General features: G+C 40.8%; 2 protein-coding genes across 4 annotated transcripts in view; one reads left to right on the top strand and one right to left on the bottom strand.

Moving 5' to 3' along the window:
• The window catches only part of SNRK (SNF related kinase), a 39,924-nt gene extending 27,656 nt beyond the window's left edge, over positions 1-12,268 (top strand). For all 3 annotated transcript variants that reach the window (XM_053980057.1, XM_053980038.1, XM_053980048.1), the window contains exons 5-7: positions 2,505-2,717; positions 3,789-3,923; positions 8,438-12,268. In XM_053980057.1, the coding sequence (XP_053836032.1) occupies positions 2,505-2,717; positions 3,789-3,923; positions 8,438-9,656 (1,567 nt within the window). In that variant the 3' untranslated portion in view covers positions 9,657-12,268. The remainder of the gene's footprint in view (positions 1-2,504; positions 2,718-3,788; positions 3,924-8,437) is intronic.
• Positions 12,269-16,456: 4,188 nt separating this feature from the next.
• The window catches only part of ANO10 (anoctamin 10), a 121,500-nt gene continuing 112,630 nt past the window's right edge, over positions 16,457-25,326 (bottom strand). The window contains exon 14 of the mRNA XM_053993679.1: positions 16,457-17,324. Coding sequence (XP_053849654.1) covers positions 17,289-17,324 — 36 coding nt within the window. The 3' untranslated portion in view covers positions 16,457-17,288. The remainder of the gene's footprint in view (positions 17,325-25,326) is intronic.

Here is a 25,326-nt window from a genome sequence, read left to right as displayed (position 1 = left end):
AGGAGTCATGATTCCTTTTTGAGGTGTTTTTCTACAGTGGTCACTGGAGCCTTTTTACTGACATGTTCCAGTATTTCCCATGTTTCCCTATTAGTTAATGACCTCTGGGACTTTAAATATATATCCCAGCTGCATCATTTAGACTATTTTAAAATGTTTGTCTCGGTTCTTGAATCTGCTGTAGAGTATCTCTTAATTTTGAGTACAGAGAACCAGCTGCCTTTACAAATGCTTGAAAAATGCATTTGATTCAGTCAAAAAAACTAGAGCAGCATCTAGAATTCTGTTACTTGCCAAAGAATAAAGTTTGTTATAGGTGTGGTCATGATGCCCGTTCCTTTCTTTACCTGTCATCTGTGCAGTCCAGGAGTCTAATGCATAACATAGTGAACAGCATCCTGGCCTGCATCAGTAACAGTGTGGCCACAGGACCAGGACAGAGATTCCCGTGTGCTCAGCACTGGTGAGGGCACATCCTGAGCCCTGTGTTCAGTTTTTGAGCTCTCAAGGAAGACATAGAGGTGATGGATTGTGTCCAGAGAAGGGCAGTGAAGCTGGGGAGCAGCTGAGGGAGCTGAGGTTGTTTAGCCTGAAGAAGAGGGGGCTCAGGGGACACCTTACTGCTCTCTACAACCACCTGAAAAGAGGTTGTAGCCAGGTAGGGTCAGTCTCTTCTCCTAGGTAATAAGCAATAGGATGAGGAAATGACCTCAAGGCTAAGACTGGATATTAGGAAAAATTTCTTGTCAAGCCTTAGAACAGGCTGCCCAAGGAAGTGGTAGAATCACCGTGCCTTGAGGTGATGATGATTCAAAATCAGTGTAGATGTGGCACTTAGATGGTTTAGTGGTGAGCATGGTAGTGCTATTTTAGTGGTTGGACCTAATGCTCTCAGTAGTCTTTTCCAACCTTAATGATTCTGTGATTCTGTGCCATAGCTGGTGTTCTTGTCTTGTCATTAGGACCCTCCAGTAACATGGAAAAGCTGCTCTGAGCTTGAAGAGCTTTACATATAGGAAGAGGTTTAAAGTACAATACAGGAAGAGGTTTAAGAGGGAGCTCTTATCAGTGAATTGTATCGAATCAATCTCTTGAGATGCTGCATGGTGAGGCCAGGAAACCTAACTTTGCAGCCTTCTGCTTAACATACTTGCCAACATTGATTTGCTTACATGTCCAGATCTGCTTTCTCTATACAAAGCAGAACAATGTACAGCCAGTTACCCAGGTCCTCTATAGGTTAGGTTTTCTTAGGGAAAAGACTCTGGGAATGCTTAAACTTCCTGCTGGAAGTGAAAGCATTTGTGAATTGAGATGCATAAACAAGCTTCAAGCAGGAGACACATGTAATGAATTTGTGCTGTTTTACTACAGGCAGTGTAGTTTAAAAAAAAGTCAAATTAATATGGAGTTTGTTCTCTTTCTGTCATAATATTAACAAAAGCAAAGAAACTCAAGGTTCCCATGTCTCACCCTTGCCTTTCCTCTCGGTAAGGGTAGAGACCAGAGCTAATAAAAAGAAACGTGACTTTTTTTTTTACTGTAGAATTTTTTAAGAAGTTTGGATTAACCTCCACTTCTTAAATTCATATATCATCTCACACAGAAAAAAAAAAGGCAAACAACAACAAAAACAACAACATTAAAAAATTCTGTGATGAACAGAATTTGTGCCTTGTGTGTGGCCTTGCAGTCATAAGTTGCATGGTATAGTATAGTTAGTGGAAGAAAAAGCACTATATGAGAACTGGAGAACATGTTGGAGCAATAGAGTTTCTTTGTAACCTTGGCAACAAAACCATATATCCCTATTTGTTGAACAAAGCCAAAAATACCTCCCCCAAGAATCTTCCATGTATAGTAAGTGAACAGAGATGTGCTGTGCTAATGAAGTCTTCTTTCTCTCTTTACTTGGGGAATTCATGCACTCTCCAGCATTTGTAAAATCTCAGGATTAACTCATTAGTAGATTTGTCACTATATCATCCCAGAGAGTGTATTGGTCTGTTTAGGTTTTTTTATATGTGGGTAGAACAAATCACAATTTTTTCAAGGATATTGAAGACTCAAATGTCTGGTAGTTACTTCAGAATAAAATATTTCTGTTTATCTTGCCATTCCATATACTTGTTCACAGCAGCAATAATAAAAAAATCACATTTCTATTACTTTACTGACTAGCTGATTGGCCACCTGTGACCTGTAATTGCCCTATAAAACCTACTAAAATCAAATAAATGAAAAAAATCAGATGAATTAGGTATCTAAGTGTGGTAAATGAAAACTACAGTGTTTATGGTATTTATCATTTTAATAAATTGTTTCAGTTTAGCAGTATTTGTAACATCTTTGAGACTAAACAGTTTCCCATCACATTGTTTACTATGAGACTTCAGAAGAGCTGCGTGACCTGACAGCAGAAAATGTCTTCCTAATGTTGCTCTTACAACTGCTTTTTTAAACACGTGTGTGCATTCTTGTTTAGATTTATTTTTTATTCACAGTCTAATTACACGGATGTTGCAGAGAGACCCGAAGCGAAGGGCATCTTTGGAAGAGATTGAAAACCACGCATGGCTCCAAGGAGTTGATCCATCTCCTGCAACCAAGTATAATATTCCTCTTGTGTCATACAAAAATCTGTCTGAGGAGGAGCACAACAGTATAATACAGCGCATGGTTCTTGGGGACATCGCAGACAGAGACACCATAGTGGAGTAAGTTGGCACCATTGTAGATGCAGTTTGTTTTGTGCATCTCTTGTTTTTGATTCAAAAACATCGCGAGAACCTTGGGCACTTTGGTGTTTAAATATCAGGGCATTCAGTTAATAAACAAATCATTGCAGTCTTGCTCTGTGATAGGATATTGTGGGATCAGAAGTACTTATGTATACTCAAATTTAGGAAAAACTTCAAAAAAATGTGTTGGAACAGTGTATTGATTCCTGCAATAGCTGTCTTGAGTAAACTTAAATGCTTTGGAATCCATGCTTGTTCTTCATCTCCCATGCATATTTGAAGGTGACAAATTCTAGAGTTTTTCCCTTAGCACATTTCCAGTGTACCTAAATCTTTGTTAATTTAAAATATTATTCCATTTATCTATGTAATTCATAATAGTCATTGTCACTGAGGAAGCTTGCTAGAAAGCTACATAGATTCTTCTAAGAGATTAAAACTGCCAAATTTCTAAAATATTCCCCAAATTGAAAGAGTTCTTAAATACTTTTCCCTTTTTTATGTGTTCAGCTGTTAAAAACTGTTGATGGGGAAGGAAAAGCAGCAGTCTCACTTCTTAAGCTTTTAGCTGTGTAACAGGGGCAGCCTGTCTGTTACAATGTCTGAGTGATGCTTACTGCTTTATGCACTTATTTTTACTATAAACTCAATGTGGCAAGCATAAAATAATGAAAGTGTTCTTCCATTTGTTGTATAACTGAATATTGGTACTTTGTGGTTGCATGTGCTAGTGGGAGAGCCCATCATTGGTGCAGAACATTAATAAAAACCAGTTATAATTTAAAGAATGTAAAACAAAAAATAATTTCTTACTTTTGTTGGATGATATTCTAAGGATGTCTCCTTCCAACTGTAGTTGAAATTGCTAGACTTGGTGGCTCTTTATTTTTAATAAAATTAAGGCATGCTCATCAAAAGATCAGAAACAGGCAGTCCTTCTTTCAGGCATTCTTCCTGTTATGGGAAGCACAGCAAGCTGTGAGATGCATGTCCAATTGTTAGAAACCACTGATGGATGGGTTGTTTTATGTTTTGTACTTTCCTCAGGGCACTGGAGACTAACAAATACAATCACATCACTGCTACTTACTTCTTACTAGCTGAAAGGATCCTGCGAGAAAAACAAGAGAAGGAAATTCAGACCAGATCTGCAAGCCCCAGCAACATCAAAGCTCAGTTCAGGTGAGGATTTAGGAATCTAAGTGGCTGGGCAGGGTTTGTTTTGTTTGTTTGTTTTTTAAATTGTCTTAATGAGAATATTAAAATTCTCAAGTAATGCTTTCTTGAGAACAGTAAAATACTTACTCATTGCAAATTTTAAATGTCTTCAAAGGGCTGTGGACACTTAAGAAACTGTTCAGAAATCAGTTGCACATAATATTTTCAATTTTCCTACCCTTCTCAGGAACTGACAAGGCAATTAGAAGTCTGTACCTACAGAGGCAAGTTTTCACACCCCCTAGAAAAGGGCTTGTTCATTGACCTTCAGCTCCTCATACTAATTGTGTTATGTAATATCCCTGGAGAAAAATTAGTTGCATAATCCATAAACCTGCTGATATGGAATTAGTTATAAATGAGAAATCACTCTAAATTTGACCTGTAGGTTATGTTCTTTTTCATGTCAGTTGCTGTGCCTGTTGTCAAAGAAAAATTACTGAATTCACCATTTCAGTCAGTCACTTAATTATATTGCAATAGATTGGTTTTGTTTGACAAAAACACGAATTAAAAAAACCTATTAGTAAGGGTTCCTGAGATTTTCCAGGCTTCAGCTTGTGACCCAGTAAAACTAAAAAGGGGGAATTGGGCTTCCAACATCTAGTTGGTATTGCTATGTTCAGCCAGTTCATTTGCTCTGCAACCAGTTACCAAAACATCCCACATCTTCAGTTACAGCAGAATACACTTTAAAAAAACCAACCAACCAAAAAAAACCCACCAAAACCAACCAATCAGAACACCCAATCCAAATAGTTTCCAGTTGCTCATAGATATTGGATGATTCAAGTTTTGAGCAGCTATTTTTCTTCAACATTGTGGTTTTTCTTTCCTGAATTAAGTGGTAAATTATCACTAGGGATCTGCTGGTATTGGATAAAATATTAATTGGCCCATCTTAACAATTGTTCCAGTGAAGATGGAGGAAGTACTGAGGCATTTTCATCCTGTAACCTCCAGTCTTGTCAAAAGTTGTCTATTTAGGTGAAATACTGGTAATTGTTACTAGCAATAATAACAATTGTTAGTAGATAATTTATTAATGAGAAAAGAATACTAAATGTTTGTGCCGATGTTTAGCACTACTAACTCCAGCAACACCTTCAGTGTTGTTTATCTGTATGATTTAGAGAAAAAGACAAAATAACTTGTTCATTCCAAAAGTTTGTGCAATTTTCATGCAAGGTCATATGTGAAATCACTTAATAGGAGTAAGTGTTGGGATGTCCTTCTGGTGCATAGTCATAATTTTCCTTGGCCTAATTGATAAAAGTAAGGTACTGCTACCTCAAGTTAAATGTAAAAAAAAGAAAAAAAAGAATGGACACTTACTACAGATTAAGGACACACATTTGGGAAAACAGGTTAAAGTCTCCATTTGTTGTCACCTTGGATTTAGACTTGAGATTTTAGAGGCATCTTTTCTGAATACTATTCTGTCTCCCTGAATTACATGTTGATGCTCCATGAATGTTACAGTGTTTTCAGTGTCATCCCCAGGTGGGACTGCACCCTGCACTGTGTGCACCTAATCATCATTCACTCAGGGGTCACTGATGTAGGAAATAGAACTTAGGTGGTTGCAGGTACTTCAGAAGAGTTACTGTTGCAGGCATCTAAGGGTTGCCTACAGAACCTCAATGGTCTGGAGCTTGATGTTAAGAGAGCTCACCTCTCTTCAAGGGTGATACCGTAACTTTGACTCAGCAGTTCCCTCATGATGGATAATCTCCTCATTTTTATGTCAGCTTCTTTGAAAAAAGAAATCCCATCAAATGTTCTCGATACTAAGTATTACTTACAAAACAAATTACTCTAGAGGAAGACCTGGAGTTCACCTTCAAATGGAAATTCTAAAACTATAAAGTTGGCTTTTGAGTTGCTTGGGGTTTTTTTAATGAACGTCACTCTTTCAGTAAAGAGCAGCTCTACTTACATAAGAAATTGGAACAAAAAATTCAATTAATCTAAATTTTTATATGAATTTGTAAAGTTGGAGTAGCTGTAGCCTGCCCTATGAGTATGAATTTTCATAACAAGGACATCTTGTGCTTCCCAAGCACAAACTTGGGAACTCTTACTCTTATGGTCCTAGTAGCTGTTCTTTGCCTCCATGATGGTTCTAAATTCCAAGTGTTTCTATAGAATGACCTTATGGAAAAGACAACACAGTAGTGCATTACTTTAATTTTGAGACCTCAAAACATATTAAAAAAAAAATTAACTTATTTCCAGCCTGGAGTTTTTTTCTGTCCATCTCTCCCCTCAGGCCCACTGGAAATAAAAGGAGAGGCAGAAGGAAAGGGAGGCAAACACGGGCTGCTATGAGAGATAAACATACTGTAGTGAGGAGGTTTATTGCCTGGCAACTACAGTACTGTAAGATACTATATTTGCTCTTTATTGTGACAACTACAGAACTCTTCCTATTTTTGCTGACAAACCAGTCTGTTCTTTTAGCATGGCAAGTTCCTGAAAGATTGAGATCTTCATTTTCTGTCATGTTTTAGTTATGTTTCTAGCTTATTTAAGTCCTGTTTGTTAATTACAGGCAATTGTGTTTAAAATACACAGCATAGCACAAGTCATCAGCAAACTGGGTCAGTGTTTCCCAGCATTTCTGGAGACAGATGGGGCCTGAGGGAGGGTGCCAGTATGAAACCAAAGAAGACCACAGCCCAGGCTTCATTTCTTGTCTGTGCAGCTTGGCTCAGAGCTGCTGGTTTTGTTGCCTCCATCCAGGTAGAGCTCCCCACTGGAGAGAGGCTGGTAAGGGCCACCAGCAGCTCCCAGTGAGACAGGCAGGAGCCTGCATGGCTCTATGCAGGGAATATACCACACACAGGCTGAGGCAGTGTGTGGGCAGCCAGGCCCTACTGTTAGAGGTCAGAAGTTTCTGGCACTGTTGGTTGGGCATAAGCGATGCAAGTGCTTCAAAGCAAAGTCTGCAGCAAGGCTGAATGAGTTTATTGCTGGTTTTAGTTCACCCTCCTCATCAAAGTTTGTACAATTGTGGAGAGAGCTGTCAGGAGACAACCTGGCGTAGACCAGTATCTCACACTTCAGGGTTTCTGTGCGGCCTTCAGCAAATGCAGTCCTACCACAGCAAAGAAGTGTCTGGGCCTTCCCTCTTCCTTCAGCCTGACTTCCTGACATGGCAGAGAGCAGGAAACTGATGTAGTTCTTGTGTCTTTGTATGCAGCCTGTCAGGCAGATACCTGGGATCACACTTGGTGTGAAACGTTCTCTGCTGTCCTCCTCCTCTTGCTTCTAAACTGGACCATGATGCCATGCAGCCCTTTCTTTTGGCATACACAAAATATGGTTGGGAACATCTTGTAATATGCTGTCCATATGTGAACAGAGGCCTCTACTACAGCTTTTCATGCAGTAGCAAGAGTATTTTTGTTACGCAAAGTTAAGAGATTGGCAAACCTTTTAGAATGAAACACAGGAAATGTGGGGCTTACACTGAGTGAAGAAGTTAAAGAATTGTTCAGTGTTAATGTTTTGGTCTGTAGATATTGGTTTTTTGGATTAGGCTTTTAAAATAGAGTAAAGACTGACAGTCTTTGTTCTTAAGTTTATTCTGTGTGCATTACTGGAATATTACAATACATGTTAAGATTTAAAGTTAAATGCAAATCATTAGAGAGTAACTTAAGGTACTGGAGATCAGACATCATCTGCCTACTTGTAAAACTGATGGACAGTCACGTTACTTTCATTTTGATTTAAGCTAATGCTATTACAGTCATACATTTTCAGCTTGGATTTACGGTTTATTCAAGTGTCATATTCATTAGCAGCTTGAGTTCTCAATTCATGCAGTTGTATCATTCCAGATTCTCAGCTAAGGACAAATAAATGTATGATCTCAGTTTGCATGTGTTTAAAATTAAAGGGAACTTCGTAGAATAGAACTTGGTGAGAAGGAGAGACTGTTTCATCTGACTCACCTTTTCAGTCTCACTCATGTTAATTCTAACCTAAATTTTATATTGAGACTATTGGGGGAAAAACCCCAGATTTCTTCAGATTACAAGTAGTTTGCAATACTGTCTTAAGTTGTGCTTGAATAGGCTTGTACCTTCCTCTAGGTACTGGTGATTCTGTACCAATCTCAGATTATTTTTTAAGACACAATTATTTCAAGTTTTTTATTGCTTAATTCATTTTCTGTGACCAGTGAAATCTTAAATTTTGATTTGACAGTAACCAACCTAATTTCTAAACTGTGTTCTTGTATAGATGCTGTTCCTTTCAAATAGCAGCATTTCTAAAGGAATGCACATTCTCGGACAACACTTCCTCATGTTCAGTCACTCAGTACTGTTACTTACGCATATGCCACTCAGCAGCTCAGTTTGTGTGTCAGTACTTGTGCGTCTCTGGTGCAGATCTTACACTTCCTTGTAAGTTCTGAAATGCTTGCTGTGATGTAACTTCCTGTTTATCTTTAATTTTTTATGCAGGCAGTCGTGGCCAACAAAAATTGATGTCCCCCAGGATCTGGAGGATGACCTTACAGCAACCCCTCTCTCCCACGCCACTGTTCCTCAGTCCTCACCAGCTCGCACGGCTGAGAATGTTCTCAACGGGCACCGGAGCAAGGCCCTTGGGGATTCCACAAAGAAGGAAGAGATCCCCGAACTGGCTGGGCCAGCACTTTCAGCAGTTCCATCGGTGAGCTTAAAACCCACTACCAGTGGCCGGAAGTGCTTGTTCAGAGTAGAAGAAGATGAAGAGGAGGATGAGGAAGATAAAAAACCTATTTCTCTTTCTACTCAAGTTGTTCTGCGTCGTAAGCCTTCGGTTACAAATCGTCTTACTTCGAGAAAGAGTGCACCAGTCCTCAACCAGATCTTCGAGGAGGGCGAGTCAGATGATGAGTTTGACATGGACGAGAACTTGCCCCCAAAGCTCAGCAGGTTAAAGATGAACATTGCCTCGCCCAGCACCGTGCACAAACGCTACCACCGGAGGAAAAGCCAAGGACGGGGCTCCAGCTGCAGCAGCTCCGAAACCAGCGATGACGACTCGGAAAGTAGGAGGCGTCTGGACAAGGACAGCGGGTTTACTTACTCCTGGCACAGACGGGATAGTAGCGAAGGGCCACCTGGCAGCCAGGGAGATGGTGGTGGACAAAGCAAACCAAGCAACGGAAACGGAGGGGTGGACAAAACGAGCCCAGGTGATAACAACAAAGGTGGGGGAAGTCCCTCCGGTAGCTCTGGTGGGAGCACCAACACCACCTCGGGTTCCACTCGGAGATGTGCTGCATCTGGAAACTCGATGCAGCTGTCATCCAGAAGTGCAGGGGAACTGGTTGAAAGCCTGAAGCTAATGAGCCTTTGTCTAGGTTCACAGATTCACGGCAGCACGAAATACATTATTGATCCTCAAAACAATCTGTCCTTTTCCAGTGTAAAAGTACAGGAGAAATCAACGTGGAAAATGTGTATAAGCTCCAGCGGAAGTGCAAACCAGGCTTCATCACTGGGTAGCCTAAAATTTTTTTCCGACCAAATGTCAGACACAACAAATGAATTGGAACGGCTAAAGAACAGGAACTTGAAAAACAATGTGCTACAACTACCTCTCTGTGAAAAGATATCTGTGAATATTCAGCGGAACCCAAAGGAGGGGCTGCTGTGTACCTCCAGTCAAACCAGTTGCTGTCATGTCATTTGACAATGACCTGACTTGAACAGCTCGATTTGCCTGACAGAGTCATTCTTCCTGGTCAGAGCTGTGAACACCTTGTCACGGACCCCCTTTTGTTGTCTTAAGATTTTTAAGTGGGCTTTGAGCAGTTATTTATTATACTTTAATTTTGTGTTTGCTTGATGGTATGACAATGCATGGTCTTTGCATGCTGCTAGCAGATATGTTTTTCTTTTTCAACACAACAGAATATTTTATTGTGTAATTTTTACATTTATAATTTTACTATGGAAGATCTGGATTAAATGAAAATAAAGATCTGGATCCTAATGTAAATGAAGCACTTAGAAGTTTCATGTTCTGCACTTAAACTAGAAAGAGAAGCTTTTGTTTGCTTATGAAATGTTAATTCTTGTTCTGACCTTCTGTGAAAACTAAAATATGTGATATGTGGCATACTTCTATGTGTCTGAAACAGAACCAAAGCAATAATGTTTTGATGCTGAAAACTCTTCAGGGAGCTTTCAGATGTTCCAAGGCTTGTACAAAGCAAACATGCACTGAAAATTAGTGATCTTGAAATATAATTTTAAACCCACACCTATTTGTCTTAAGCTATGATATAGATGAAGTTGTGGCTCAAAAATCAAACTGAAAAGATCTTGTTTTGCTAGAGGCAGTTTTCTTTAAAAAAAAAAAAAAAAGAGGCAAGTAGATTTGTAAGGCAGCTTTCTCCCATAAAAATATGTTAATATTACAAGCAGACAATCTTTTTTAATATAACAAAGGTAAATTATTAAGTCTACTTCTGAGTTTTTACATGCTAACTGAAAATAAAGTATTTGTATGAATTACTTTTGTTAGTAGTATATCATGACACTTAGTATTTTAGGTTTCTACCTTGTAAGCCCTCTCTGCTGTTCTCGCCTCCCCTCCCTGAGATTCCAGAAGGCAATAAGGGATGGAAAACCTTTAGGTAATTGGATTCACATTGAAATTGTCATTTACAGTTTTGTTATTATTACTCTTTTTAGGACTTAAAATACTGCTGTTCCCCACATGTGCATCACTTACTTTCCCTCAGTAATACACCTGTTCATAAAGTTCGTTTAAAATAGCCTGTAGGAAAGTGTTTCTTTCACAGCTCTGAGCCTTCCTGTCAGGCTTCCCATTGCCATGGCAAGGTCTTGATTTAGAGTATTTCTGTACAAAAGGATACTTTTGACCAGATGAATTAACTTTGTGGAATTTTATTATCTAGAATAAAATATATTGCAGATTCCTAGTTTTGGGAAGGGCAAGAATGTTTTATTTTTTCATGCTGTGCACTAGGTCTTCTAAGCAATGCTAGTGAAACTGGGGGTACTATGTAGCAGCGCCCTGGGCAGACCCTGGGTGTCCCAGAGGAGTTTGACACTGTTAAGCATCTTGTAACGCTTTCAGAATGGTCAATACAGCGTGTTTTGTGTCTGCTGTGGAGCGAGCAGAGCACCGAAGAACGGCTGGGTCAGCATGGCAACAGCTCACAACAGCTCTTGTGATTCCTGCAAGACTTCAGAGAGTCTGAAGTGCATGGGGTGTCCTTCCTGGTGAACTGAGCCGGGGGGGGGCTCTGCTTCTGGAACAAGGCAAAGGAGAAGTGTTCTGCTTCTTTAAGTTTTAATCTCTAGTTGCAGTTTAGTTAAAAGCTACAAGCATAGATGTCTGGGTGAAGCCATAGAACATAATTGCTTGAATTTTTTGAGCAGGGATCTTACCAAGGGCCAGAAACGAGATGTGTGGTTCACAGACAGTGAGCGTAACATCCACGTAGGAGACAAGTTTATAAAGGGCATTGGCAATAAACTTTATTTGTTGCAGCTTTTTTCCAAGTATTGTAAATACTCTTTCCTGATATGTACAGCCTTGGAATGGCACCTTTTAACTAACCCCGGGTGTATTTTGTTTCCAATGTTTTTATATACAACTGTATATATGGTGCTCACTTTAGAACAGCAGTGTTGACCATTTATGCTGCATAGTTGTATTATAGCCTTATAGTTGTGTGTGGCTGGTTGGACCTCTGGGTGTACAGATGTGTACAGATGTGTTAGTCTGAGTGCTGTCCTCCCCACCTCTGTTGATAGGTGAATGATTGTGCATGTGGTGTACGTCGTGTTATGTCGTCATGTAAAAGGAAGGGCGAGAATAACCACTACATTACAATAATATTGGACCAAACTATTTAGAGCAAGTAAACAGTTTCTTGTACCCCTTAACGTGTCTTTAAGAGTTGCATATAGTTACAGTAGTGTATAAAGTAAATATTGTGGAGAAACAGTTAGTCTTGTATTTTTCTGTATGTGTGTATATAAAAATATATAAAAAATAATGTACCTCTAGAAATTTAATCTGTATTTAAGATGTGACAATCTTGACACAGAATTTTAAGAGTAGCAGTCTAAATAAGCAGAATTAATGAACAGAAGTATAAAAATTTCTCACCAAGAAAGAATCCATGTGTGTTAAGAGGGTACAGAAATATCAACTGATCTTATTGCTTCTGGCAATGTTTGGCTTTTTCATTGTACAAACATTCATGGTGTGCGACAGAAATGGAAAATCCAGTTAATAAAAGTGATATCCTGATTGATGCATAACCGATGACTTGCATGTGGATGGGGTTTGTGTCTCCTGGCGTTTGGTGTGTGAGGGCGGCACAGACTCCAGGCTGGTCCCTGCACTGCAGCACCTGGGAACAGCGAGGGGCCTTGCCTTGCGAGAGCCCGGCTTGGTGTGTGGATGGGCATCCATTTGTGAACTTCCAGGTACTCTCTTACAGTGATCAAATGCATTCATTTGGGCTTAACAGTTGTCACAGTCATCATCTGCTGAGTTTTTTGTCTCAAGACTGACGGAGCTATTCCTCAGGCAGAACTCTATATACCATGGTTCTTTAATATTGTCAAGTGGGGAATAGTAAAAATAGGGGAGGGCAGCAGTGCCAACCCACTTTGCCCCACCAGTACATGCTGCAATGAGGTGCACGGGGCTGCCTAGGAGCAGGCTGGCATCTTGTCTCTTAGAGGTGTCTGTGGCTGGAGCAGCTCAGCACAACACTGCAGTGATTTAACTGCTCCTGGAGCACAAACTGGTCAGCCAGGGCAGGAGCAAGGGCACGGAACAGGTTCTGTGAATACATGGCATTAAGTGACCACTGCTTTAGGCTGGGGCACTTGTGCAGCGCTGTACCTGTGGGCTTGTGCAGCTGGGACCTTGCCCTGTCTGGGGAGCCTCCCAGCTCTGGTCACCACAGAGCGGGGTGGAGGTGGTAGCAGGAAAGGAGTGGCCAAGGAATTTGCAGGACTGTGACTGTGACAGGAAAGGCATAACATGTTATGTAGTGCAAGGCCAAGCAGTAACAGCAGCTGATAGGTGCAGGTCAGATACTTCTCATGTCAGATTTTTTAAAGGACTTTTTCATTAGCAAATAAAGGGAAGTCCCAAAGTAGCTGTCTGGCAATAAACAGGGGCAAGCTGGAATGTCCCCAAACATCAGAGACAACCCAGCCACCCCGTTAGCCTTTCCCATGGTTAAGCTTATGTGAATGAATTAGAACTGATTTGTTTGTCATTAATTCCAAATGATGACTTCCTGTCAATAAAAGGTGTTTGAGCAGTAACACCTTGACATGATTGTTCTTGGGAAAGTGTAGCAATGACTCACTTCTTGAGTTGCTGACTGCATGCAGCCAGCCAGGCCCCCTCACATCCATAGAGTGTTTAGAGAGACTTCTGGATTGCCCTTTTCCAGAGCACTGTCTCTGCACTTGTCTTAGCCTGCTCCCTCCTTGAATCAGAGGCTCTGGCTATTTATTTCTTTTTTAAAATTGTAATTTTAAGATGACTCAGTTTGGCCTATCTGCTTGTATTACAAATGACATCAATTTCTGGAAGTCAAGAACCCTGTATTAGTGCCAGAGTAAAGTCTTATTACATAGGGGTAAAGAATGAGATGCCCTCTATTTTCCAATGTGATGGAAGAATTATGTTGTAAGAAAAGTGCAAGTATAGGGCCTGAGAAGCACGGAGAGGTAACACAGACTTCATCAGGCTCTCGGATGATTCATGTCAGATCTCAGGAATTAATTTCAGCAAGCCCTTGTGTAACATCTTCCTCTTTCCTCGCTCTCACTGCTCTCTCTTGAGAAATACAGAGCAGGGGAGGCAGGTTTTCTCTCTGGGTGGTTGTGTGCCACATGCCCTCAGCCTGGGACAGGCCCAGCACTGTCCTCATGATGCCAGTGATGACAGAGGCCATCACCACAGTGCTTTGCATCAAGCACTGGGGTGCAGAGAGAGGCTCCCTCCTCTCTCAGCACCAGTCTCCAGGGCTGGCACCGAGTCACCAGACCCTGCTGTCAGCCCTGGCCTGGCACTGGCACTCACCCCTCCAGCTCCTGGGTGAGGCATGGCAGAGCTTTCCTGAAGAAAGCACATCACAGTAGTAGGCATTGTTCCCAGGGGCTTTGCTTACATGAATAAGGAAGTAAACTCAAATTTCTCTGAATGAGATTCAAGATCAATTCCCTCAGGCCCAGGTAAGCTAAAATATCCATAACTGCTTGCCTGCTTACAGAGGAACCTTTCCATGTAATGAGTATTTTCCTCTTCTGTTCTCCTCAGTAAGATATCTTGAGTCAGCAGATCCCTCTGGGCCACACAATCAGACCTGCACTCACAAGGTACCTGATGGGAGAACTCTTGTATCACCAGCAAGTGGTTTATGAGTGCCATTCTTAAGAACAGCTTTCTTGGATTGTTATTGTTGCTGCTAAGGAGATTTGTAAAATCCAAGTCTTAACAGATACGGGCTACTCCCACACAGTCATCTTCCCAAACAGGATGCTCCAGCCTCATCCTTGTTTTTTATTTTTTTTTTTTTTTTTCTATCCTGAAGCTTGAGACCAGAGATAAACTTATTTTATGGCTTAGACTCAGGCACTGGCAGAACTGCCACACACCCCTGCCTGGTAGCCTGTGCTCCTGCAGGGCCCAGAGCCAGGGCTGTCTAGAGGAGTGAGGCTCGCTCAGCTGGGTAAGGGACCCTGCCATGGACCTGGGAACAGACATTCAGATTCCATACCTTGTGAATGGCAGCTACTGATGAATGTCTTATTCTTTCTGACATTTTCACCTGATAACTGATTTTGGTCAGTGAGTTTCATCCCTGGCATCCCACAGTTTTTACAAGTGCACCTATGGCAGAAATGAAACAATGCATTCAGGAGCACAGACAGAAACAGGTTGTTGTTTTTTTTTTTTTTTAAATGAGAAATGAAAATAGATGTGTATGAAAATATATGAATGTATAAAAAACCCAAAAGACAAAACCCAGTACACCAGACAGTATGAAACACAGGAACCCCTCCCCAGTGAAAGGACAAAGAGCTGCATACAGAGGAATAGGAGCTAAGTTTCAGTTCAGTGACAAAATACTACTTGGCACTCTGAGGGAATATTTCTCAGCAGGTTAAAGTGTGTGTTTTAGGACAGAACCAGTCTCTCTCGTGACCATGTAGCAGTATGTGGAACAAACTTAAATCCCTATAAAACAAAGGAGTCCCATACTTCTCACACCATGGAAGGTCAGAATTCCTCTGTACCTCCTCACTTCAGGTGGAGAAGGTACCTAAGAACAGCATTATCCCTGTTTCTAGATAAGGAAATTAAGCAGAAGTGAAAGGATTTGCCCAAGACAAAGGCAACAGTCAACTGAAGTCACTGGGTACTTACACCTCATTAGAGATTTTCCTGTTAATCCACAGAAAACAAAAGAAATGGATCCCACAAGGGAAAACCACAAAGTCAGTTTTGCAGAAGGTTTCATATGATCACAGGTGACAGATGACTTGACTGCTTTTCTAGGCTATTTTAGAAAGTTATTCCAGACACCTGATACAGCTGATCAGCCAAACACATCAACTTCATTATCCCAGACCACCATCAATTAGCAGACCAGCAAAATCCCTTTAAAATGGCTGCAAGTAAGTCACCAGAACATACTCCAACAGAACTCATCCCATGGATTTTTCTTCTCTGGAACTGCACACTCAAAAACACTGACCAGGCAGTTAAAACTTGAAGAAACATAAACTACTTCAGATCTAAGTGGGCAGGAGACAGCACAGATGGGGAGAACACACTGGAGAACACACTGGTCCCCTCCTAAAAAAAACATTTGGTTTTGGGATATCTACAGCACTACAGTAAGGCTGACATGATTCCCTCAGAGATCCTCAGGGCAGAGCATGTGCAGCCACAGCCCTGCCACTACTTCAGGAACAGGTTGTGAAAGCAGCAGCCTGTGAGATACCCCTGAAATAGCAGCAGTGTGGGGGACTAATAGTAGGAGAAACAAGAACTGAGTAGCCATAGCACAGGTTTGCCTCTCTTCCCAGGGGAACAGTAATTTCTTACTGGGTCACACCTGCAGAGCCTGAGAAATCCTAATTTTTAGTTCCAGACAAAAAATATTATTTTGGCTGAGTTACATTACTCTGCTGTGGGAGCCCCGTGGCAGAAATCTGAAATGTGCAAAGTAGGCAAGTACCTTAATTATGGCAGCAGCAGATTTTTGTGAACAAAATTCCAGCAAGTACCACATACAGTTACATCTACTGAAACTGAACATCACAGCAGCCAAAAAGAAACTGTCTCAAGGTCACAGGAGCAAATACTGTAGATTTTGTCCTATTACTGTCAGAAAACAATGAAACATTAGAACAGCTACCTTTTTGTGAAATTCAAGGAAAACTAAATCAGATATTCACTACAAACACAAGTACTGGTGTATCAAGTGTCAAGTTTAATTGATCTGTTTACTGTTAGTTCATTTAACCAGAAGATCCATTCATAAAATACTGCAGTTCAGAATCCAGGGAAGTGATACCAAAATCCAATATAAATTAGAAAATAAACATGCTTCATAAGTCAGTAATCAGCAATCTGTTTCCTACTAAGTTTTTTTTTACCTAGCTTTTGAAAATATTTTAGCTGGGACCTGTTTAGAGAAGTAGCAAACAGGAGTATATAACACATACTCTATAAATATTTATGTTCAGCAATTTCTCAGACCACATAATGAAATACATTGTTGTTCCCTATGAAATGTATAACATACTTAAATTAATTTGCTGTGGACAAGCAGTAGCTAATAAGCAAATCTTTGAACTAACAGAGGATTGATTAGCTATTGTAATGAAGGAACAAAAGGAGCAATAACCATAAAGGGAGAGTAAATTAAGTAAGTCTGCTTTTTTTTTTCCCCTTTAGAAAGTTGCAGCTGAAAATTCTAGTTAGCTTCTGGATGCTTCCTCACAGAATCTGTTTTCAATCACTCAAAGCACAGGGAGTCTGGCAGGTTTTATCCAGACCTGGCATAAGCTGGAGTGCTTTATTTGGTGTTACCTTCACAAGCAATTGCATATGAGAAACAAAAAGAGCAGGAGAAAATACAGTTTTTTACAGTGTCAGGCAAAGATTATTTACCAAGTTTCATATAAGCAGGTGCCACCTACTCAGTAGATGGTGGAGGGTTCACTCCGAGCGCCACACACGACCACAAACGCTGGCTCCGCCTCACATGTGACCGCCTTAGTCATCCTCATTCCTCCGTGTTTACTCCTTCAGCGACTCCGCCGCCAGCTTCATTTGCTGCCAGAGGAGAGAAGAACGGAGAGAGACGCTGAGTCCAGCGGCAGCAGGAGGAATTTACAAACCAGCTAGAGCCCAACGCAGGACACTCCAGAATCCAACTGCCTAATAAAACCACACCAAAAAAAGAGCTTGAGCATTTAAAAACAAAAACCACCAGTCTGTCATGCCCGATTTTTACAAAATACACGATTTTAACAGAGACATTACTTTTGTCCACCAAAACACTCATCAAACGGCAATGTAATTAGTATGTTAATTAGTTATTTTCGTGATGGATAATGCCTTATGTGAAAGTCATTTACCCCTAAATATTTAGGCTTTTAAGCTGATCTGAAAAGGTCAATGAACTGACAAGCTGCTGCCCCCACTTCCCATTGCAACAATCTGTTAACTGTTACTCAGTATTTCTTTTGTTGTTGTTGTTGAATTGAAAAAAAAATCCTGTGATATAGGAAGGAGATAGCAGACTGCTATGGTGATACATGTTATTTCCAATCTTGTTGATAACCAGTTTTTTCATTATCCTAGGATGTCACCAGAGACCTGTCACCATGTGAAACCAGGGTAACAATCCCAGTTGATGAAAATATCTGCTGAGTAAAAGAAAACAGAGCCACTCTGTGAGGCTTCTTGTTAAAGAGAATGTTTCATAACACAGAACTTACAGAGGCAACAAGAAAGAGTTTAAACTGTGCTGAAGGCATCTCTCACACATCACCTGGGGGTTGTCAGCCAAGGGCCCAGCAACGGCTGGAAGGCAGGAACCAGCCTGATAAACCAAGAAATAGTCAGAGTGACTGAAGCCCCCCGAAGAAAAAAGACAGAGACCACAGTCACAGGAAGGAGACAGAGGGAGACCAGCCCAAAGGACAGGCTGAGGAGCTGAGGCAAGGAGATACACAGCACTGCTGGAATTCACTCATGCCCAGCATCACTGCTTCCTTGGAGGCAATTTGGCAGAGAAGGAAACGAAAATGGACATGAAAAAATGTGAGTGATCATACGAAGAAACAATTTATGCAGCTTTCAACTCCTAAGCCGCTGTGTGGGTTCTGTGTCATTCCCCCAGTGGAGGATGGACGTGTGCTACTGGAAAAGATGAAGCTGCAAATAAAGTGTACACTACCATTCAATTTCTATCCCACAACATGGGATACAAAGATGTCAGATGCTTCAACACAGCACCTTCTACCTTTTCTTTCCTGCTAGGCACTGCTAGTCTGGGCCTGAACCTATTCCAAAACACTACTCTGCATGCTAAAACACACCTACAACAACTTTTCTTTACCATTTTTATCTGTATTTCCATGCCTTCAATAAGTGAAGTAAAATTAGTTTGTGATACAAATATTTATATGCTTCTCCATAGCAACAGGGCAGGGAAAAAAGCCACAGCTAAAGGCTGGAATACAGATAGATTCCCTCTTCTACATCCTGATTCACTTATTTAAATTGATGTCTGAATAAACTATAGCATCTTTAATTAAAGTGACTTTTCCTCCTATTGCAAAAACACAGACACAGAAGACAGCACCTTCATTCAGTTCCTGATCCATCAAATAAAAACATTTTCTTATTTCAGAAGGATTTTCTTAAATTCTGAGTGCTGGAGTAATTATATGGGGATCAATGAGGAATGCAGAAGACTGGAAAGGTATTTTTATTCTCTGATCTCTGCAGGGCTTGCCAAAGTCTGGAAAAAAACCAAGCACGAGTGCTAATGATGACTAAATGTAATCTGTCCAAAAACTCTGTACAAGCTGGACCACTCTCATTTATTTTTGAAGGCCCTCCTAATTTTAACTGAGCTAATCTTAAACTAGGATTGTCTTCTGCTGGCAATCTTATGCTATCATATTTAAAATACATGATACGAACAAACAAATATCCCAGCTTCTTGAGCAGGCCAGTGAGTAGAAAAACCTCTTAAAATATCTTCACATGCTGCCATGGCACACAAGGCCTGGGCAAAATCAGTCCAAATGCAGTCATACACATATTTCAGGAAATTAATCATAAGCCACATGAGAACCCCAAGAGCTGTGTACTTAATTTCTTCTTTATAGTTTCTAATACCAAAATGTATTTGGCAGTACCTGGCAGCAGGCTCCCCCAGGAACTATCACTTGGGCAGGCAACATGTGGTGGCACCTTTAAACAGAGAAATACTTTGCCAAGTTCAGGCTGAAGAATTTAAAAATTTTCTTTCTTTTTTACTGTGAAAGTAAATGTTCCTGCTCAATGGGAAAATATTTCTCTAAGACAACATATGGGAAATGGAGTGTATTTTTAAATTTTTATTGCTGCAAGGGAACTGATGAGGTACCTCTTAAGATCACTTTTCCCTTGACAGCCCCAACAGGTTCACTGGGAAACCTGTGGGGCTGAGTTAACTGCTCTTCCCTCAAAAAGATGTTTCTTTGTAAGCTTTAAGAAGTATTTTAAAAATAGGGAAAAGAGATATTAAAAATGTCTTGATCTACTTGTTAAATCTACTAGATACATAATGACAAAAACCACTCATTTGAGGGGTATTAAAAGCCTCTGTGAACTAATCAGAGGCACAGCTCAGAAATGAGTTGGCTCAAAAAGCCATTCTTCATTTATTATCAGCTGAGAGTTACTAGTGAAAGGTTTATACTTAATGCTCTGTTTTATGCAGCACCCTTAGCAACAGCAGCCTGTGCATGCAATACATGAGTGAAATGTGTTTAAACTAGTATTAATTTTAGTGGGGCTACAGTGTTGTTTATCCTAAAATTCTACTATTAGGAAATGCTCTAAATATTTATCTGCTGTAATTCAATAGATTTGCTATATCCATTTTATTAAGTTTAAATTTCCTTGTAAAGCACATGTAATATAATTAGAGAGTACTTCCAGGAGAAATAGCAAAGACCCTTTAATGTGGTTTACAAATAGGTTTTACCAATTACTTAGATTTGCTTACATTTCAACATTAAATTTTCTGAAAGGACTTTATTAAAACAGAACCACACCACAAACAGAGCTGCATACCAAGCATGGAAATCAGGCTACTTCCTTTGTGGGCTCACTCACAACCAGAAACACCAACTTCAGCGTACAGGGTATAGCCGTGGTAGTTCTCCAGTTAGAGGGGCTATGGAAGTCCAAACATGTGATTTAGTGCTGCCAACAATACCAAAATACAAAATTAAATAGCTAAAACCATGAAATAACAGAAATTCACAGCAGCACCAGAGATCTTAACTACAGCAAAACCCCAGGAGCTGCCAAGGGATTCACCGGAGCAGTGCCAGGGCTCAGTTCAAGCCACAGGCTCGCTGGAAATGCAGGATGTTTCCACGTGGCACAAGGAGGATCATGGCCCACCTTGTCTTCCAAGCCCTGTGCCCAGGGCTGAGGAGCAGCTTTGCCCCTTGTTCTGCACAGCAGGGCTGCTTTGGGCCAGGTCCCAGCATGTGGCTTCCTTCTGCCCCTGGGCTGAGAGGCAGGAGCTGCCTCTCACACCCCCAGCATGTCAATCCATCTATGACCTTCCTTCTGCACCAGAGGAGGACAGAGGGAACCCAGCATTCCTGCTGCCCCAGTGCTGGTTCTGCACACACTCATAACCTAATCAAACACTCTCACCTTTCCTTTATGGTTTCTGTGGGACAGCCAACATTTAACAGGCACTAACAGCCTATGTCCGTTTAATGTTGATTTACTGCCCTTGCTGAGCTCTGTGCCAGATGCTTACAACACTGTTATTTTCCAGTTATGCCCAAACCTGGTAAGTCAGCCTCTAACTACTCTTAATTTTACCACTGTGTGTGTTAATGCCAACTGACAATTCAACCACAACCTGAGGAAAACAAATTTAAAAAATAGAAAGCATATAAAAGTGAAAACCAAAGAAGCCAGGATCTGTTGACTCACTGGTTTGGTGTTTTTCCACAGGTATACTCAATGTACACACAAGTTCATACATATGAAGAACAGACTTCTAAATAGTTTATACTAAATATAAGAATATATGAAAGCAGATGTTTTTTATCAGCATCCCCATCTTCTGGATTTCCTGTATACACCATGTGGAACAGCTCATAAGCAGTTAGAAAGAGCAGTGGTACATGGTATCTTTCCCACTTTCTAGCATTAATTGTAATATGAAAACATGAGAGATATATATTAAATTCTTCTTTTGTAATGGTGTCCAATCACAACAACAGTAGTTTCTTGGCTCTTGAGCTGTCTCAAGAACTGTATCAGTTTAATCTGTAAGTATCAACCAGTTATAGAAGAGGCAAATTAACACCCACTTCAAAACTCAGTAAGCCTCTTCCACATGTAGTATTTTATTTGGTGTAAAGGTTTAAAAGCTTATTTAATGGAAATTTGTTCTCACTGGTTATAATGGTGTAAGGTTATGGTAACCTCATACCTAGAATCACAAATCTTCCCTCAAGGCTTTTGTCTATGGCACTGAACACTCTGCAGGGAACGGTGCTTCATGACTCTGGGCTTGGGGTTACTTTTAAGCTGCATTTCTGACTCTGACCACTTTTCCAGCAACATGTTTGTTTCCTTAGCTGGAGATGGTAACTGATGCTTCTTGACAGCTGTAATAATCAGTCCCTGTACTAGTACACTCCTGTTTATAAATCCCAGGACCACACGACCACGATGTAACACTGAATGCTTATTTTCAGTTAAGTCATCCTGCACAAACCCCTCATTCTTCTTGAAGGCTATTGATTTCCAGAATACACTTTCTCCCCTACTTCAGTAGTATGATAAAAGACTTGTAGGAACAATTTCATAACTTCCTCATTTCCCAGAGCCAAGACCAATGGCCCTGTGATGCTGCAACCCAGTAGAAACAACCCTCTTAAAGGAAAGCCACACATGAGCATTAAACAGTCAAATGCAGATTTTTAAATAAAAAATCAAGAAGAATTTTAAACTGAATATAACAAAGAAACAAATCCTGAATTGTCACTCTCACAAGGACTGTGAGCAATTACAGTAATTTAAATTTTTGAGGAATATTTACTAATCTCCTTACTTCTAGGTTACACCTGAAAGATTGTACCTAGTTTTGGGCCCTCCAGTATAAGAAGAATACTGATCAACTCTGCCAAGCCTAACTGTGGAATCCAAGATGGGCAGGGAGGTGATGCATATGCCCTGAGACACCTGCCAATATCTACAAGGAAGTCAGCAAGAAGATAGAATCAGGGTCTTAGCCAGGGTGCACAGCCAGGGAGCAAAAAATGAAGTGGTCATTAAAAAATAAGACAAGAAAGCCTCAACAGAAAACATTTCACTACAAGGATAACTAAGCACTGCAGGAGGGGCCCAGAGAGGTTTTGGAGTCTCTGTCCTCAAAGCACCTGACAGGAAACCCCAGCCCCACCCCAGCAGTCTAAGTTTGGTGCCAGTCCTATCCTGAGCAGGAAGTAGGGCTACTGACCTTCTGAGGTCTCGAGTTGAGAGATTTTTACAGTTGTTTCTACAGGAATTGTGACAGGACATTTGCCTGGACTCCACAGACCCAGAGTGGGGATCTGCTACAAGAAATAGAAAGAAACGGGAAGAGAAAAAAAAAAAAATCTCTTCTTTCCTTTCTTGTATGCCTAATTCAAGATAGAATACCAAGTACAAAGCCAGTGTTAATGAAACAATAGGTTTGCAAAATTAGCAAGTGCAGAGTCAGGAAAACTTGCAGAATCACATAATTTGTGCCTTGGAGTATTGTACCTGATTAATAACACTGTGAGGAATAGCAGTCAAAGCAACCCCATTTGTAGCACATTTTTTCCCAAGAATTTTTCCTGATCTACTTCAGATTGTCTCTGATTTAAATTGCAAAGTATTAATTAATACTCATTACAATATTCTTACAGTATTAGTCACCCTTTGCTGAACCTTATTTTAGTTCAGTAGACAGTACAAAAATGAAGAATAGTGAAAGTCACAAGTCACACAAGGCAGTCTAACAGTATTTTCTTCAGAATATAGTTTATGCATTCTGTCCCTCAAAATATTTACATTGTTTTTGTCCTCGTGTAGCTCATATTTCATAACTTTTTTTCATCATAACTGGCCAAATAGTTGCCAAGTGACAGATAAATACAATGTTAAACAACATCTGAATGCCTGATGAAGAGTGTGTGCCAAAACCATCCTCACAGGATGGCAGCCCAGCCCAAGGGATGCTCTCCCCTTTAGCTTATGCAATTACCTCTCACCCAATCAGCAGCTGGTCAATAGATTTTGGAGTCAGAGACTATCGACTGGCTATGAAAGCAATGATGCAAAAATGTGCAATGTGACATGACTTTGGTGACATCTCAAAGGGGAGGGATGGACTGTGCAGTCCCACACACATTTTGTTAGTTCTGTGGCCTGGGTCATACAGACATCACTATGGTTTAAGGGTGCAGTTGGCCTCTAGGTTAACAGCACATCAACGATGCTTTAATGGTTCCAGGGTGAGCAATGATTCAACTCCTTTTCTCAGGGGTTTTGGAGGATGGTAATTACCTGCTTGCTATTACTAGCTACCATCAAGAGAAAATGAGTAAACCAAACTATTCTGCCTCTCTGAAGTTTAACAAGCTTCTTCACTGAGCAGGGTGTCCCTGAGCAGGCACATACCCTTTGGAAGAGAAATACTCAGCACTTCGAGAGTTTAATGAGCCTTCTGGACACAAATTCCTAATATATGGATATGGCTGACACTGAAGCTTAACTGCAGACATAGCTGTGTTAGCTTTACACCAACTCTCTTTCCCTGGAGATACTCAAAAGCCATCTGGACAGAGTTCTAAGCACGCTCTGGGGGTCCCTGCTTGAGTAGGGAGGTTGGACTAGCTGATCTCCAGAGGTTTCTTCCAACTGACCCATTCTGTAGTTCTGTGACAGCAGGAAAAGCCTGGCTAACAAGCAGGCTGCTCAATATGCCCTAATTTACCACTTAAGCTCACATGCCTTGCACTCACTCTGCTTCATGATTGAGGAGGCACAGCTGAAAGCAGTCAAACAGCCTCTGAGGCAATGCTGGCAGTGGTGGTGAAGGGCTTGAAAGCAGACGGTGGCACTGCAGGGGGACAGCAAGAGTCCTTCCTCCTCACACTGCTTGAATGGCCAAGTGCTTGGGTGATGGAAAAACACAGCCCACTACAGCTTCTGCAGAAGATATGTTTCAGACTAACTCTGTGCTTCCATTTTTTCCCATTTAAAGCTGGAAGGAACCTTCTGGGTTACAGACACAAGCCTCCCTCGAGTGCATAAACCCATGTCACAGGTTTAGCCAGGGGAGACCACACAGCTTTGATTCCAGTGTTGCAAAGGCCAAAACCCACAGTTCTTGCCAATATCCTTTAGCAAATCTATTGTACAAAAGGCAAGAGACCAGTTTAAACTATTTAATGCCACAAAATGAGCAGAGGAAAAACTCAAAGAGCATGAACGTGTCTCCCTGTAATCCAAGAAACAGGAGGGAACAGACTGTGTGAAAAACAGAGACAGTCTCTCAACATGAATTATGCTCAACCCTCAGAAGAAAAAAAAAAAATATATATATTCTACTTTCTAGACACAAAGCTAGTCATCCCTGGAACCCAGGCACATAAACCCCAACATCTAAGCACTACTAAAGTCCTACCCACCCTCTGCTCTGCCAGTGGACACAAAGGCATGGCTAGCCCCAGCCCAAGCCCAGCTGGTCCCAGTTTTACCCTGGGCTCACATTTCTCTCCAAATTTCCTAATTTGTAGAGTCATAAAGAGTCCAACTCAAATAAAACAAGTAACAAGAGAAGAAGTTTACTCCTCTATGCAGGATATTCCCTGGGTAATCCAGATCAGCCTCCAGATATGAAATTAAGAACCCAAATTCAGGCACTATTTTTGGAAATTACCATCTGTGACATAAATATGACATAAATAAGCAGAAAGATTTGCAGGGGGCATGGCTGTCCTCTGTCTTGCTACCACAAAGCAGTCACAACACTGCAAGTACAAAATTT

This window comes from Vidua macroura, chromosome 1, assembly GCF_024509145.1.
Source record: "Vidua macroura isolate BioBank_ID:100142 chromosome 1, ASM2450914v1, whole genome shotgun sequence".
Taxonomy (NCBI): domain Eukaryota; kingdom Metazoa; phylum Chordata; class Aves; order Passeriformes; family Viduidae; genus Vidua; species Vidua macroura.
The sequence above is the reverse complement of the archived record's forward strand: the minus strand, read 5'-3'. Positions and strand labels throughout refer to the sequence as shown.